At 43.0% G+C, this 13519-nt stretch overlaps 1 protein-coding gene across 1 annotated transcript in view; it reads left to right on the plus strand.

The window, feature by feature from the left end:
- The window catches only part of LOC311136073 (cytosolic arginine sensor for mTORC1 subunit 2-like), a 28040-nt gene extending 14926 nt beyond the window's left edge, over positions 1-13114 (plus strand). Inside the window, exons 5-9 of the mRNA XM_084170143.1 lie at positions 6339-6462; positions 9330-9440; positions 11132-11214; positions 11486-11580; positions 11711-13114. Coding sequence (XP_084026269.1) covers positions 6339-6462; positions 9330-9440; positions 11132-11214; positions 11486-11580; positions 11711-11776 — 479 coding nt within the window. The 3' untranslated portion in view covers positions 11777-13114. The remainder of the gene's footprint in view (positions 1-6338; positions 6463-9329; positions 9441-11131; positions 11215-11485; positions 11581-11710) is intronic.
- The last annotated feature ends 405 nt before the right edge of the window (positions 13115-13519 follow it).

Raw genomic sequence — 13519 nt, forward strand, 5'->3', positions numbered from 1 at the left:
CCAGGATGGCACATCAATGCGAGCTGTGGCAAGAAGGTTTGCTGTGTCTGTCAGCGTAGTGTCCAGAGCATGGAGGCACTACCAGGAGACAGGCCAGTACATCAGGAGACGTGGAGGAGGCCGTAGGAGGGCAACAACCCAGCAGCAGGACTGCTACCTCCGCCTTTTGTGCAAGGAGGAGCAGGAGGAGCACTGCCAGAGCCCTGCAAAATGACCTCCAGCAGGCCACAAATGTGCATGTGTCTGCTCAAACGGTCAGAAACAGACTCCATGAGGGTGGTATGAGGGCCCGACGTCCACAGGTGGGGGTTGTGCTTACAGCCCAACACCGTGCATGACGTTTGGCATTTGCCAGAGAACGCCAAGATTGGCAAATTCGCCACTGGCGCCCTGTGCTCTTCACAGATGAAAGCAGGTTCACACTGAGCACATGTGACAGACGTGACAGAGTCTGGAGACGCCGTGGAGAACGTTCTGCTGCCTGCAACATCCTCCAGCATGACCGGTTTGGCGGTGGGTCAGTCATGGTGTGGGGTGGCATTTCTTTGGGGGGCCGCACAGCCCTCCATGTGCTCGCCAGAGGTAGCCTAACTGCCATTAGGTACCGAGATGAGATCCTCAGACCCCTTGTGAGACCATATGCTGGTGCGGTTGGCCCTGGGTTCCTCCTAATGCAAGACAATGCTAGACCTCATGTGGCTGGAGTGTGTCAGCAGTTCCTGCAAGAGGAAGGCATTGATGCTATGGACTGGCCCGCCCGTTCCCCAGACCTGAATCCAATTGAGTACATCTGGGACATCATGTCTCGCTCCATCCACCAACGCTACGTTGCACCACAGACTGTCCAGGAGTTGGCGGATGCTTTAGTCCAGGTCTGGGAGAAGATCCCTCAGGAGACCACCCGCCACCTCATCAGGAGCATGCCAGGGCGTTGTAGGATGGTCATACAGGCACGTGGAGGCCACACACACTACTGAGCCTCATTTTGACTTGTTTTAAGGACATTACATCAAAGTTGGATCAGCCTGTAGTGTGGTTTTCCACTTTAATTTTGAGGGTGACTCCAAATCCAGACCTCCATGGGTTGATACATTTGATTTCCATTGATAATTTTTGTGTGATATTGTTGTCAGCACATTCAACTATGTAAAGAAAAAAGTATTTAATAAGATTATTTCATTCAGATCTAGGATGTGTTATTTTAGTGTTCCCTTTCTTTTTTTGAGCAGTATGTGTATATATATATATATATATATATATATATATATACATACATACATACATACATACATACATACATACATACATACATACATACACGTGTGTGTGTGTGTGTGTGTGTGTATATATATATATATATATATATATATATACACACACAGTGAGGGAAAAAAGTATTTGATCCCCTGCTGATTTTGTACGTTTGCCCACTGACAAAGACATGATCAGTCTATAATTTTAATGGTAGGTTTATTTGAACAGTGAGAGACAGAATAACAACAACAAAATCCAGAAGAACGCATGTCAAAAATGTTATAAATTGATTTGCACTTTAATGAGGGAAATAAGTATTTGACCCCTCTGCAAAACATGAGTTAGTACTTGGTGGCAAAACCCTTGTTGGCTATCACAAATGTCAGACGTTTCTTGTAGTTGGCCACCAGGTTTGCACACATCTCAGGAGGGATTTTGTCCCACTCCTCTTTGCAGATCTTCTCCAAGTCATTTACGTTTCGAGGCTGACGTTTGGCCACTCGAACCTTCAGCTCCCTCCACAGATTTCTATGAGATGAAGGTCTGGAGACTGGCTAGGCCACTCCAGGACCTTAATGTGCTTCTTCTTGAGCTACTCCTTTGTTGCCTTGGCCATGTGTTTTGGGTCATTGTCATGCTGGAATACCCATCCATGACCCATTTTCAATGCCCTGGCTGAGGGAAGGAGGTTCTCACCCAAGATTTGACGGTACAAGGCCCCGTCCATCGTCCCTTTTGATGCAGTGAAGTTGTCCTGTCCCCTTAGCAGAAAAACACCCCCAAAGCATAATGTTTCCACCTCCATGTTTGACGGTGGGGATGGTGTTCTTGGGGTCATAGGCAGCATTCCTCCTCCTCCAAACACGGCGAGTTGATGCCAAAGAGCTCGATTTTGGTCTCATTTGACCACAACACTTTCACCCAGTTCTCCTCTGAATCATTCAGATGTTCATTGGCAAACTTCAGACGGCCCTGTATATGTGCTTTCTTGAGCAGGGGGACCTTGCGGGCGCTGCAGGATTTCAGTCCTTCACGGCGTAGTGTGTTACCAATTGTTTTCTTGGTTACTATGGTCCCAGCTGCCTTGAGATCATTGACAAGATCCTCCTGTGTAGTTGTGGGCTCATTCCTCACCGTTCTCACTGTTCAAATAAACCTACCATTAAAATTATAGACTGATCATTTCTTTGTCAGTGGGCAAACGTACAAAATCAGCAGGGGATCAAATACTTTTTTCCCCTCACTGTGTGTGTGTGTGTGTGTGTGTGAGAGAGAGAGAGAGAGAGAGAGAGAGAGAGAGAGAGAGAGAGAGAGAGAGAGAGAGAGAGAGAGAGAGAGAGAGAGAGAGAGAGAGAGAGAGAGAGAGAGAGGGAGAGAGAGAGAGAGAGAGAGAGAGAGAGAGAGAGAGAGAGAGAGAGAGAGAGAGAGAGAGAGAGAGAGAGAGAGAGAGAGAGAGAGAGAGAGAGAGAGAGAGAGAGAGAGAGAGAGAGAGAGAGAGAGAGAGAGAGAGAGAGAGAGAGAGAGAGAGAGAGAGAGAGAGAGAGAGAGAGAGAGAGAGAGAGAGAGAGAGAGAGAGACTACATTTTGTTTTTGCGACTTATTCTATTAGACACCTTAATGCATACATTTCAAAAATATATAAAATGTTACTGTCCCCACTACAACAACAAAATACTTAAATACATGTAATTTTGTCCTTGAAACATTTAATTGAAATACTGTAGAATTCCATTCATTCTTTTGGAGAACTGCTTCTTCTGAGGAGTGCCAATATGGCCAACCGGTGGCTTCAATGCCTCTCATTGGCCAATACATAGCATCAGTAGTCCAGGGTTTATGTACTGTACATCATTGTTCAGAAGTGGGTGAGTAATGAGAGATACGTGAAGGGAGGTAGAGTTTGAGCAGCAGCTACGCCCAATAAATGTTTGTGTAGAATTTGCAGCCACAGACTTTTTAATAAAATCTCAATCAACACTCTCCCAGGGTCAGGCACGTGCACAGATGGGGGGGTCTACCTGTGCCCGAGCACCTGGCCCTTCGCCCTCCCACTCGCCAAGTGCCCTTATGGGTGGTGGTGTAAAAAATTTTTGTATACTGTTTTTGCCGTTCTTAACCCACTGCCCCCAAGTCGTCGCGAAGTTGTCAAGTTTGCCACCCCACCCCCACCCCTCCCCAGTTGGCCTGCCCTGTACGGAGCTTACATTCGCCCAGTTGTGCCTTTTTCCCAGTCTGCCCTGTACAGCGATTGCTCACGGAAACGTGGTCACCGGTCGAGTGTGTTTGTGTGTAGCAAGCTACCTAGTTTAAATATCAACAGTACTGCCACAGCAGCATGACATTTGATTAACAAGTGATTTACATCATCGTCAATATTCAGTCTGGTTGGCTGCGCAGCAGCGCTTCATCACTTATTTACTTATAGAATCGATCATAGCCGCGGGAAGGGTGCTGGAGGTGCTGCAGCACCCCTGATAAATTGAAATAAATTTGACAAAGTTAAAGAATAACCACTGTCAGTTCAGAAATAAATTAAATAATTCAGAATAGCTTACTACTCCATGAGTAGGCCTATAATTTAGCCACAGAGGATCAATAGCGTCTTTTAAAAAAATTGCCTACAGTCGGGAACGTGCGGCAAATCTCTCAGTGAACAGCATGCAGACAAAACAGGCCTTTCGCAATATTTCAAATACAATCGCGGGAAAACACAGAAAACTAAATATTTTGGTAACCTACAACAGGTCTTTATCAACTTCCGAATAGGCCTATTGAGCGAACATTGTTTTATTTTTAAGATAAAAATGTCGTCCTCATATTGTAGCCTATTTGTAGTCTCCACACACCTAGGCCTAGGCTATTGATGGATTCAAGATGAGGTTGTTTTTATTGATCTCAGATTCTGTTTGTCAGTGTCAAAGTACCCCTGTCATTTCAATAATTTGTGCGGTATAAAAAAAAGATTCTGCCAAAGTTTCCAGTCATGTAAAATGATGTAGAATTGCGTGAAATTAGTTTATAAAAGGCAAACATTTTCCCGGACTCTAGGCTACTAAAACTGGGCCCATGTGTGCAACTTCTGTAAGCGCTTCTATGCCACTACACAAATGCGATGATATGCATGCAATGCTTTATTATAAAGGTTTAAAAAAAGGATCTCATGCGTTACGGTGCCTCAGAGCTCCCTAGGTCACCGCCCTTCTTGCGCTCACGATCTAACAAATTAAGCACTGAACACAGGTAGTAGTCTAGATTAGTTAACCACCATATATTAAAATATCCACACAAGCCACTAGCCAGCCAGCCTTATCATGAGTTAGATGATGAAAATTAGGCAATATTATTTAGTCATTTAAGAGCTTTGAAAATAAATCACAATGTACAAAACATTTAGCTAGCTATAACTAGGAGATGTACATAAATCATCAGCATCAATGATCAGCTGATAGCCCACCTTATTTTCCCGATGTCAATCATGTCTTTAGGAGGCACTGTAACTAGCTTGCTTACAATTTGTGTTTTTATTTTATTAGGATCTCTTTTAGTCCTAATTAGGACTTATCTTCTAAGAGTCCTTAATGAGTGAGTGTTACAGAAATAAATAGGCCTATGCAAAAAAAGTAATATGTTTTTGCTACAGAGGCAGTTGGTATGTTTTTAAAGTAGTTTTCTTCCACAAGGGGGTGAGTGCCCTTTTTTCCTTTTCAGCACTTGCCCCCTGAAAGGTCTGTGCACGGCCCTGTCGAGGGTGTCTCAGTGAGAGTTAGGATATGCAAAAAACTAAGAAGCCGTTTTGGAGGTCCTGGGCTTGCGTGGTTACACGTGGTGTTGTGAGGCCGGTTGGACATACTACCAAATTCTCTAAAACAATGTTGGAGGCGGCTTATGGTAGAGAAATTAACATTCAATTCACTGGCAAATAGCTCTGGTGGACATTCCTGCGGTCAGTATGCCAATTGCATGCTCCCTCAAAACTTGAGACATCTGTGGCGTTGTTGTGTGACACAACTGCACATTTTAGTGGCCTTTTTATTGTCCCCAGCACAAGGTGCACCTGTGTCATGATCATGCTGTTTAATCAGCTTCTTGATATGCCACATCTGTCAGGTGGATGGATTATCTTGGCAAAGGAGAAATACTCATTAACAGGGATGTAAACAAATTTGTGCACAAAATTTTAGAGAAATACTAGCATCATTTTATTTCAGCTCATGAAACATTGGATCAACATTTTACATGTTGCCTTTTCTATTTTTCTTCAGTGTACATTACCTGGAAACATAATGAGAAAGTTTGGGGAATGTTCTGTGGTGGTTGTTCGATGTTGTGCACTTTCGTGAACGTTAGAACATTCCAAGGATTTGTCTTTTTTTCTGAAGGAAAAATAAAAGTTAGCAAAACATTGTTTGAATGTTTTTGGGATGTTATCCCAATGTTAGATGAAACCCTAACTAGAATTTAATGGGAATCTTAGCTAATGTTCCCAGTTTACTGGGTAGTGTCGCACTCCTGATGGAAACACAATAACACTAGAGCTTACATCAACATAAAACACTGCCGACCCACTGGTGTAGGGGTTAGTTGCCATGGAAAAGCACCATTAGACTCTGATACAGTAATGCACACTCAGTTTCAGGTTATGCATTGGGATTTCTCTGATACATTTCCATTTGTATTTCATCCCCTGAATAAGAATAATGCTGAGACTCCCTGATATGACTTGGCTGTTATGATGCATCCTCCTCTTGACATGTTTCAAGGCTGGCAGACATGTTTGTTAAAAGTAAGTAATCCAGCACGTGCTTTCAAGGTTCTGCCTCAGAACAGAGGCCCTGATATGGCAGGCAGAACATCTGTTGCTTATCCATCAAGTCAACCTCTTGCTGGTTGAGTGATTTTGTTGTCTAGATTTGTAACTCCTTGGTTACATATTTGATGGGTAGTATGAATCAGCCATTTTTGTAAAAGCATTGGAAATGTCCTCCTCTTTCAAAACTGAGGGAGACATAAAATGGTTGAATGCATATGTTCACAACCCCCAGTATCATATTAATAAAAGCATGTTTTCTCTCTCTCACTCTCAGTGCCCCGTCCCATTATCCACCCTCTGTCCAGCCCCAGTAACATGTTCTGTGTGACCAGCCTGGACCCGGACACACTGCCCTCTGTGGCCACCCTGCTCATGGACGTCATGTTCTACTCAGGCGGGTAAGGACCCTCTCCTCAGTACTCCTCCTGTTTCACATATGGCTGTCACCAGAGGCCATCTGCCGTCTCTTTTTAAGAGACTATCATACACACAGCCACAGGAGCACTTAGCTGCTCGAGTTCAGACCATTTGTTTAACATAGGATGTCTAAAACCTAGGATGAGGGTTAGACTTGAGCAGGGGCTGTCGTAGGATGGTTATGCTGCTGTTAGTAGGCAAGAAACTAATTTTCACGATTTCACTAAAATAAATCCATAAACCATAGCATGTTTTTGGGATTATTCAGTAATTTTTACCTGATTTTAAGTAGAATCCTGTTGAAAAAGGTTAAAAGTTCCATTTATATTCCTAAAACATAAGTTGAAAATGATATTGTTGCTGCTTCCTGTTGTCATGGATTTTTAATAAAAATAGCCAAGTGTCAAAACACCGGTTTTAAACGTAAAAATTCATAATCAATATTCTGAAATAAGTTGTGATATGTTGAAGACCATGACATAAACATTACTCCCTATACATGTCTCACTTGTGTTTTGCTAAATTAGTACCTTAACTGCTCACGCACCAATATTTTCCAAGCGGTCACTCTTGACTGAAATTGATTAGCTTTTTGTACTGTAATCAATAGTGTGCGCAAATTAATCACTCACATAGATATTGTATGGAAATCAATATAACTGGGACAATAACCACGGCGACATGTACCGTTTGCACTCTTCTAACAGACAAACCTCAAAGAACTTGGGTATACTACATATACCAGTCGATAGATGAAAGACATTTATCAACTCATCTCTGTGGGGAAATGTTTACGGTAGATGGCCAATACGAAAAAGGAAACAACACTTTTTGGACTGGATAATTTCAACAAATCAAATTCCCACATTGATTTCTAAATAGTGACAGGCTTGGCTTTCGTATGAGTGATAGTTTGACCCTCATATCCGCGTGTGGTATTGTGGCCAGAGACGTTTGTAGGAGGAACACAAATTATTTCTCACCACCGTCCTCTGGAAAATGACTGCTGCCACCGACAGGCGCATCTGACAAAAACACTAGTACTAAACCAAAGATATTTATCTGTTTTTAAGCAATCGATTTTGTGAAATTGTGATGACTATAAACTTTTATAGTATCATCACCGATCTCTGGTAAAAAGGATGTATTTCCTGTAATAAGTGTGGTGAAAACGTTAGCCTGTGTTATGTAGTAACACATTCTGTCCACTATAGGGAAATTGGCTTAATATAAAACTCTGTCAAAATAATTTAATGTTTAGATTTAGGATGATGGTAATGAAGCACACTCACAGGTTTTTACAATAATTACATCCATTTCTTATTACTTTAATCATGGAGAGAGTTTAAAAATGCTCCTAAACACAATTTAACTGGGCGCTCTAGACTGGAACTTCCATAGTGTCTGTGCAGCAGCCTAAACGTACGACGTCCCTCCTAGGGTTGAATATTTTCCCAGTATTTTACAAATGTTCCATCCCGAGAATAAATCACTTGTCTCCCTGGAAACCCGGTATTTCCCGCCAAAACCGGAAGTGTCATTCAAAAGCATTATAAAGCATTTAAATAGGCCTAAGTCTGGATTTGATTAGAGCTTTGATTGAAAATTCAAGCCTGACACTACGTGATCATGATGATCTATACATTAAATACATTTTATGAGCTCTACATTAGTCATTTTAATGAGCCCAAGCAAGCCCAAATAATTGTGCCATTATCCAATACATACTGTATATGATATAAGCTACTGCAAATTGCGCACGATAGAAAAACATAAAAGCCCATAGATGTAGTGATCTATATGCTCTCTTGGGTAAATAAATGAAACTAGCTCCATTAGGCAAATCTTTTTGAGTGTGAACTATACTGTACTGTACTGTATTATATGGACTGGAATTACGCACATTGTTCAAACCATGATAAAGCAGGGATAGAACATGCGATTCTGGTGCAGCACATGCGGCCTACAAAGTTACAGAAGGCTTATACTTCTTCTCACGGAGATTTAATGGTTATGGGTCTGAATAAATAACTGCTATAGCCTACCGCCATCGCACGTTCGCTCTTCTTTCAAACTACCCGTGAGTTCTATTGGCTGCTGTATTTAACATTCAGCAAACAGTAGCTTGCGTTCCTCTTCGAATACTCTATTGGTATAAGAAACGCTGAAAATAACGTCCAGCAAGCTATTCTAGTCTAGCTTTCTTGCACGGGACTCCAAGAGCTAAGGAGCGTTTTTTGAAAGAGAGGCCAGTGGAGCACAGGTGCTGCGTTCATATTGCGCAAGAGACAGAGGCTATAAGTTAGAAGCTTATTATGCATAACCCATCATTAATTAGCTAAATATAAGGCTAATACTGCATTGAATGTATTACCTGAAAGAGGTAGTCTAGGACATCTCTCTCTCTCTCTATCTCTCTCTATCTCTCTCTATCTCTCTCTCTATATATATATATATCTCACATGCATTGTGAACTGCGCTCCATATTGAGATGGGCTGTCACCCTGAGCGTTGATGATTTATCATGCAGCAGCCGTAGAGAAGCCAGAAGTAAAATTTCACGCCATGCTGTTAACATAAATAATGTATTATAATTGACCAGTTTCTCAGTTATTTATCCCGGGAAAAGGGAGTGATTTTGGGTGGTAAATCTCGGTAACCGGGTTCCGGCCGTACAACCCTAGTCCCTACTTTTAGGATTAGACTTTAAAGGTGGTGAAAAGTTTGACTAGCAGACCACTCGACATGATGATGATGACTAGGTTGGAATGGGTTTTTGGACAGGACCAAATGTAGTTGCAAGATAGTTAGATTGGACATACTTGAATCTCTGTACTTTCTATTCCAGGATAAAGGAGCCCGGGGCGTCTACCGAGGACACTGGACACATCCGCTTCTTCTCTTTCTCTCTGATTGAGGGCTACATCTCTCTCGTCATGGACGAGCAGACGACACGGCGGTGGGTGCTCTCCATGCTTTCACATGGTTATGGTGTCTATTACCGTCAAAGGCAAAACAATTTGCGGTTTGAAGTCATTTGTGGACAACTTGTTTGCTGGGTTTGCTGCTGGGTTGTTAGGAAACAAACATAGATGATCATAGAGGGTTTACAAATAAAGACGGTTATGTAGAGGTAACCCGAACAGCTGCATTACTAATCACATGTGGATTAAACTAAAGGATTACAGTACCACTACATTAGTAGATACACTATATATACAAAAATATGTGGACACCCCTTCAAATTAGTGGATTCCGCTATTTCAGCCACACCCGTTGCTGACAGGTGTATAAAATCGAGCACACAGCCATGCAATCTCCATAGACAAACATTGGCAGTAGAATGGCCTTATTACAGAGCTCAGTGACTTTCAACGTAGCACTGTCATTGGATGCCACCTTTCCAACAAGTCAGTTTGTCAAATATCTGCCCAGCTAGAGCTGCTCCGATCAACTCCGATCAACTGTAAGTCCTGTTATTGTGAAGTGGAAATGTCTAGGAGCAACAACGGCTCAGCCGCGAAGTGTTAGGACACACAAGCTCACAGAACGGGACCGCGGAGTGCTGACGCGTGTAAAAATCGTCTGTCCTCACTACAGAGTTCCAAACTGCCTCTGGAAGCAACGTCGGCACAACAACTGTTTGTCGGGAGCTTCATGAAATGGGTTTCCATGGCCGAGCAGCCGCACACAAGCCTAAGATCACCATGCGCAATGCCAAGCGTCGGCTGGAGTGGTGTAAAGCTCGCCGCCATTGGACTCTGGAGCAGTGGAAACACGTTCTCTGGAGTGATGAATCACGCTTAACCATCTGGCAGTCCGACGGACTAATCTGGGTTTGGCGAATGCAAGGAGAACGCTACCTGCCCCAATGCATAGTGCCAACCTTAAAGTTTGGTGGAGGAGGAGTAATGGTCTGGGGCTGTTTTTCATGGTTCGGGCTAGGCGCCTAAGTTCCAGTGACGGGAAATCTTAACGCTACAGCATACAATGACATTCTAGACGATTCTGTGCTTCCAACTTTGTGGCAACAGTTTGGGAAAGGCATTTCCTGTTTCAGCATGACAATGCCCCGTGCACAAAGTGAGGTCCATACAGAAATGGTTTGTCGAGATCGGTGTGGAAGAACTTGACTGGCCAGCACAGAGCCCTGACCTCAACCCCATCGAACACCTTAGGGATGAATTGGAATGCCGACTGCGAGCCAGACCTAATCGCCAACATCAGTGCCCGATCTCACTAATACTCTTGTGGTTAAATGGAAGCAAGTCCCCACAGCAATGTTCCAACATCTAGTGGAAAGCCTGGCTGTTATAGCAGCAAAGGGGGGGACCAACTCCATATTAATGCCCATGATTTTGGAATGAGATGTTTGACGAGCAGGTGTCCACATACATTTGGTAATGTAGTGTACTTTATCATGGGCTTGTTCTACATTGACAAGGTATCCCTTATATAGGTCAGTGGTGTCTCCAAGCTATGAAGGGGGACAATAAGTGGACCAAGCTTTTAGCACTTCCGAAGTGATGTATTTTTCACCATAGCATGTAGGGCAACCACTGGCCTACAATCTGAATTTGACCAAATCATAATTTTTTATGTTATTGCTATAGATTGAATGAGTATGTACATTCATTTTTTCCCTTCTAGGTTTCCCAACAATGTCCTCTTCACTAGTGCTTCAGGGGAGCTTTGGAAAATGGTTCGCATTGGAGGACAGCCTTTAGGATTTGGTAAGTAGGACCGTTGTGGTTCTCTCAGGTTGGTTTCCACAGGTCTCCCACATGTTAGTCAGATCTCTGTGCAGAGTACACATCACCAGGAAACACTGTTTGATGCGAGTGTAATTTGGCTAAGATTCTGAAAAACCTCCAACTGTGATGCCAATCTGAATATTACTTGGCAATGTGAGGAATACATTAAATGCCCAGATACACCTCAAGTCTGAAAGAAATATCTGATATTTATGGATATGTGTTCTGTATTCTTATTGCCTTGTGTCAGACGAGTGTGGTATCGTGGCTCAAATATCGGAACCCCTGGCGACTGCTGACATTCCAGCTTATTACATCAGTACCTTCAAGTTCGACCATGCCCTGGTGAGTGATGGTTTACAACTCTACACCCTCTCTGTATCTCTCTCTCTCTGTTTGTATGGTAAAGAGGTCAGTTTAAACTGGAACCTTTGGAATAATAATGATTTAACTTCCGTCCTCCTATCTCTCATAGGTCCCAGAAGAAAACATCCAGAGTGTGATTGGAGCTTTGAGGACCAATGAGAGCGCAGGACAGTGAAGGCGAGGTGGGAAGAGACCGTGGAACGAGCGATTTATCATGTCAAAAAAATAAATAAGTGCCAAGACTGTGGTTCTGGGAAGAGGGTAATGCAAAGCTTGAGTGGTGTAGATGGGGGACGGGGGAGGGACAGTGTATGTGTGTGTGTATAGGCATGCTTTTGTACAAGACCATCAACGTGTCCCTCCCATTCTGAGACGGTTCCAACTACGCTCCAAACCCCACCTGCCACCCCCTTGAGCATCTACTCTTACCCCAAACAACATCCACCTCTTTGGGGACCCAAAGCTAGAGTGACTGCAGTGTTTTTTCTTTTCTCTCGCTCTCCTATTTCCTTCTCCTCCCCCTCAGACCATTTCACCATGGCAACGTGACCTACTGAATTTGGGCCTATTTCTTGGACACCAGCCTGAGATGCTGCCAAGCAGCCCTCCTTTTACTCTTCATGTGCCACCCATGCGGTCCATGACTGCCTATAGTGATAGGTGTTGCTTTAGTATACCAGACTTTACTTCCTAACTTTACATAGTTTTTCCAAGCTGCTCTTTCCATAACAAGCATACTGTATTAGTTACCAGTCCTCCTCTTATGGAAAGAAAGAGAATGTACTCTACAAAAAATTATCAATATTTGTATTTATTTTTCTCAGTGCCAAGAGGTTTTAAAGACCCGATGCCTTGTCTAGTGCTCAGCATGTGTGCAATTTCAGATCCGATTTTGTCAGATGGGGAAATTAAAGACTGGTGAATGTTTACTGATGAATCACAGAGCCACTGATCTATAGAACATATCATATAAACAACAGTCTAATGTGCTATATATAAGCCAATTTTCATGTAGTCTGGGTCGTTTCGGGAGAACTAGGTTATCGTTTTGCGTCGAGTGCCACACAATGCTTGACTACAAACCAGTCCTTTACCACAAACTAGAAGAATAACTTCAACGCTAGGAAAGCAAGTGTGGAGGAGAAGGGGTGGGGGACTTTGCGGTCGTGGACTTTGTTTTTTTGCGGTCGTGGATCATTGAACCAGTCATGCAACCCTGGTGTCAGTTTAGTCATTCTCCCCCCCCTCCCCCACCCCGGTCTGCACTTTAATACAGGTCCATCTTACTGACCTGCTGTACTGATGTGAAAACGGGGAAGACTATTTCATCCTTGAAGGATTATCTTGAGAAGTGGAGACTTTTGTTGGTCTTAAAGCATTGGTGGGTATTTTATTCTCTGTGACAAGCAAAAGCATTCTTCTGTTAGCTTTGATTTGCAGAAACCATGTATTTATCAGTGTTAAAAACATAAATGGTGACATTTCTTCTGATAAAAAAAGCTCTTTATTTTCAGCTTGTGTTTGGCTTCACAAGTCCCTCACCTATCATCTATACCGTTTTTGTTTGATTGTCTTCATTTCTAACATTAGTCCCCCAGAGCCTTAGCATATTCAAAACCACTTGATTCAAACCATATCAGAAATTATAAGATGGATAAAACTCATCTTACCATTATCCTAATTTAGACGAATGGATTCTGACAGGAACGTGCAGCTTTCAGCAATTGTATTACCATATGTAGTCGCATTTCAGGAAATGTGGGCACAATCAGAATGTAGACAAGATCAGGACAAAGGACCCATTTTAGCACCAGGTATAAACGGGGCTTCTGATTTCATGTGATGGGCTAGAATGTAAACCTCTCTGCATGGGGCATTGGGGACTGCTGTTGGGAGTCCTTGTATTGAGCTAGATGCT

This window comes from Coregonus lavaretus (genome assembly GCF_964263955.1).
Source record: "Coregonus lavaretus genome assembly, chromosome: 10".
Lineage (NCBI taxonomy): Eukaryota > Metazoa > Chordata > Actinopteri > Salmoniformes > Salmonidae > Coregonus > Coregonus lavaretus.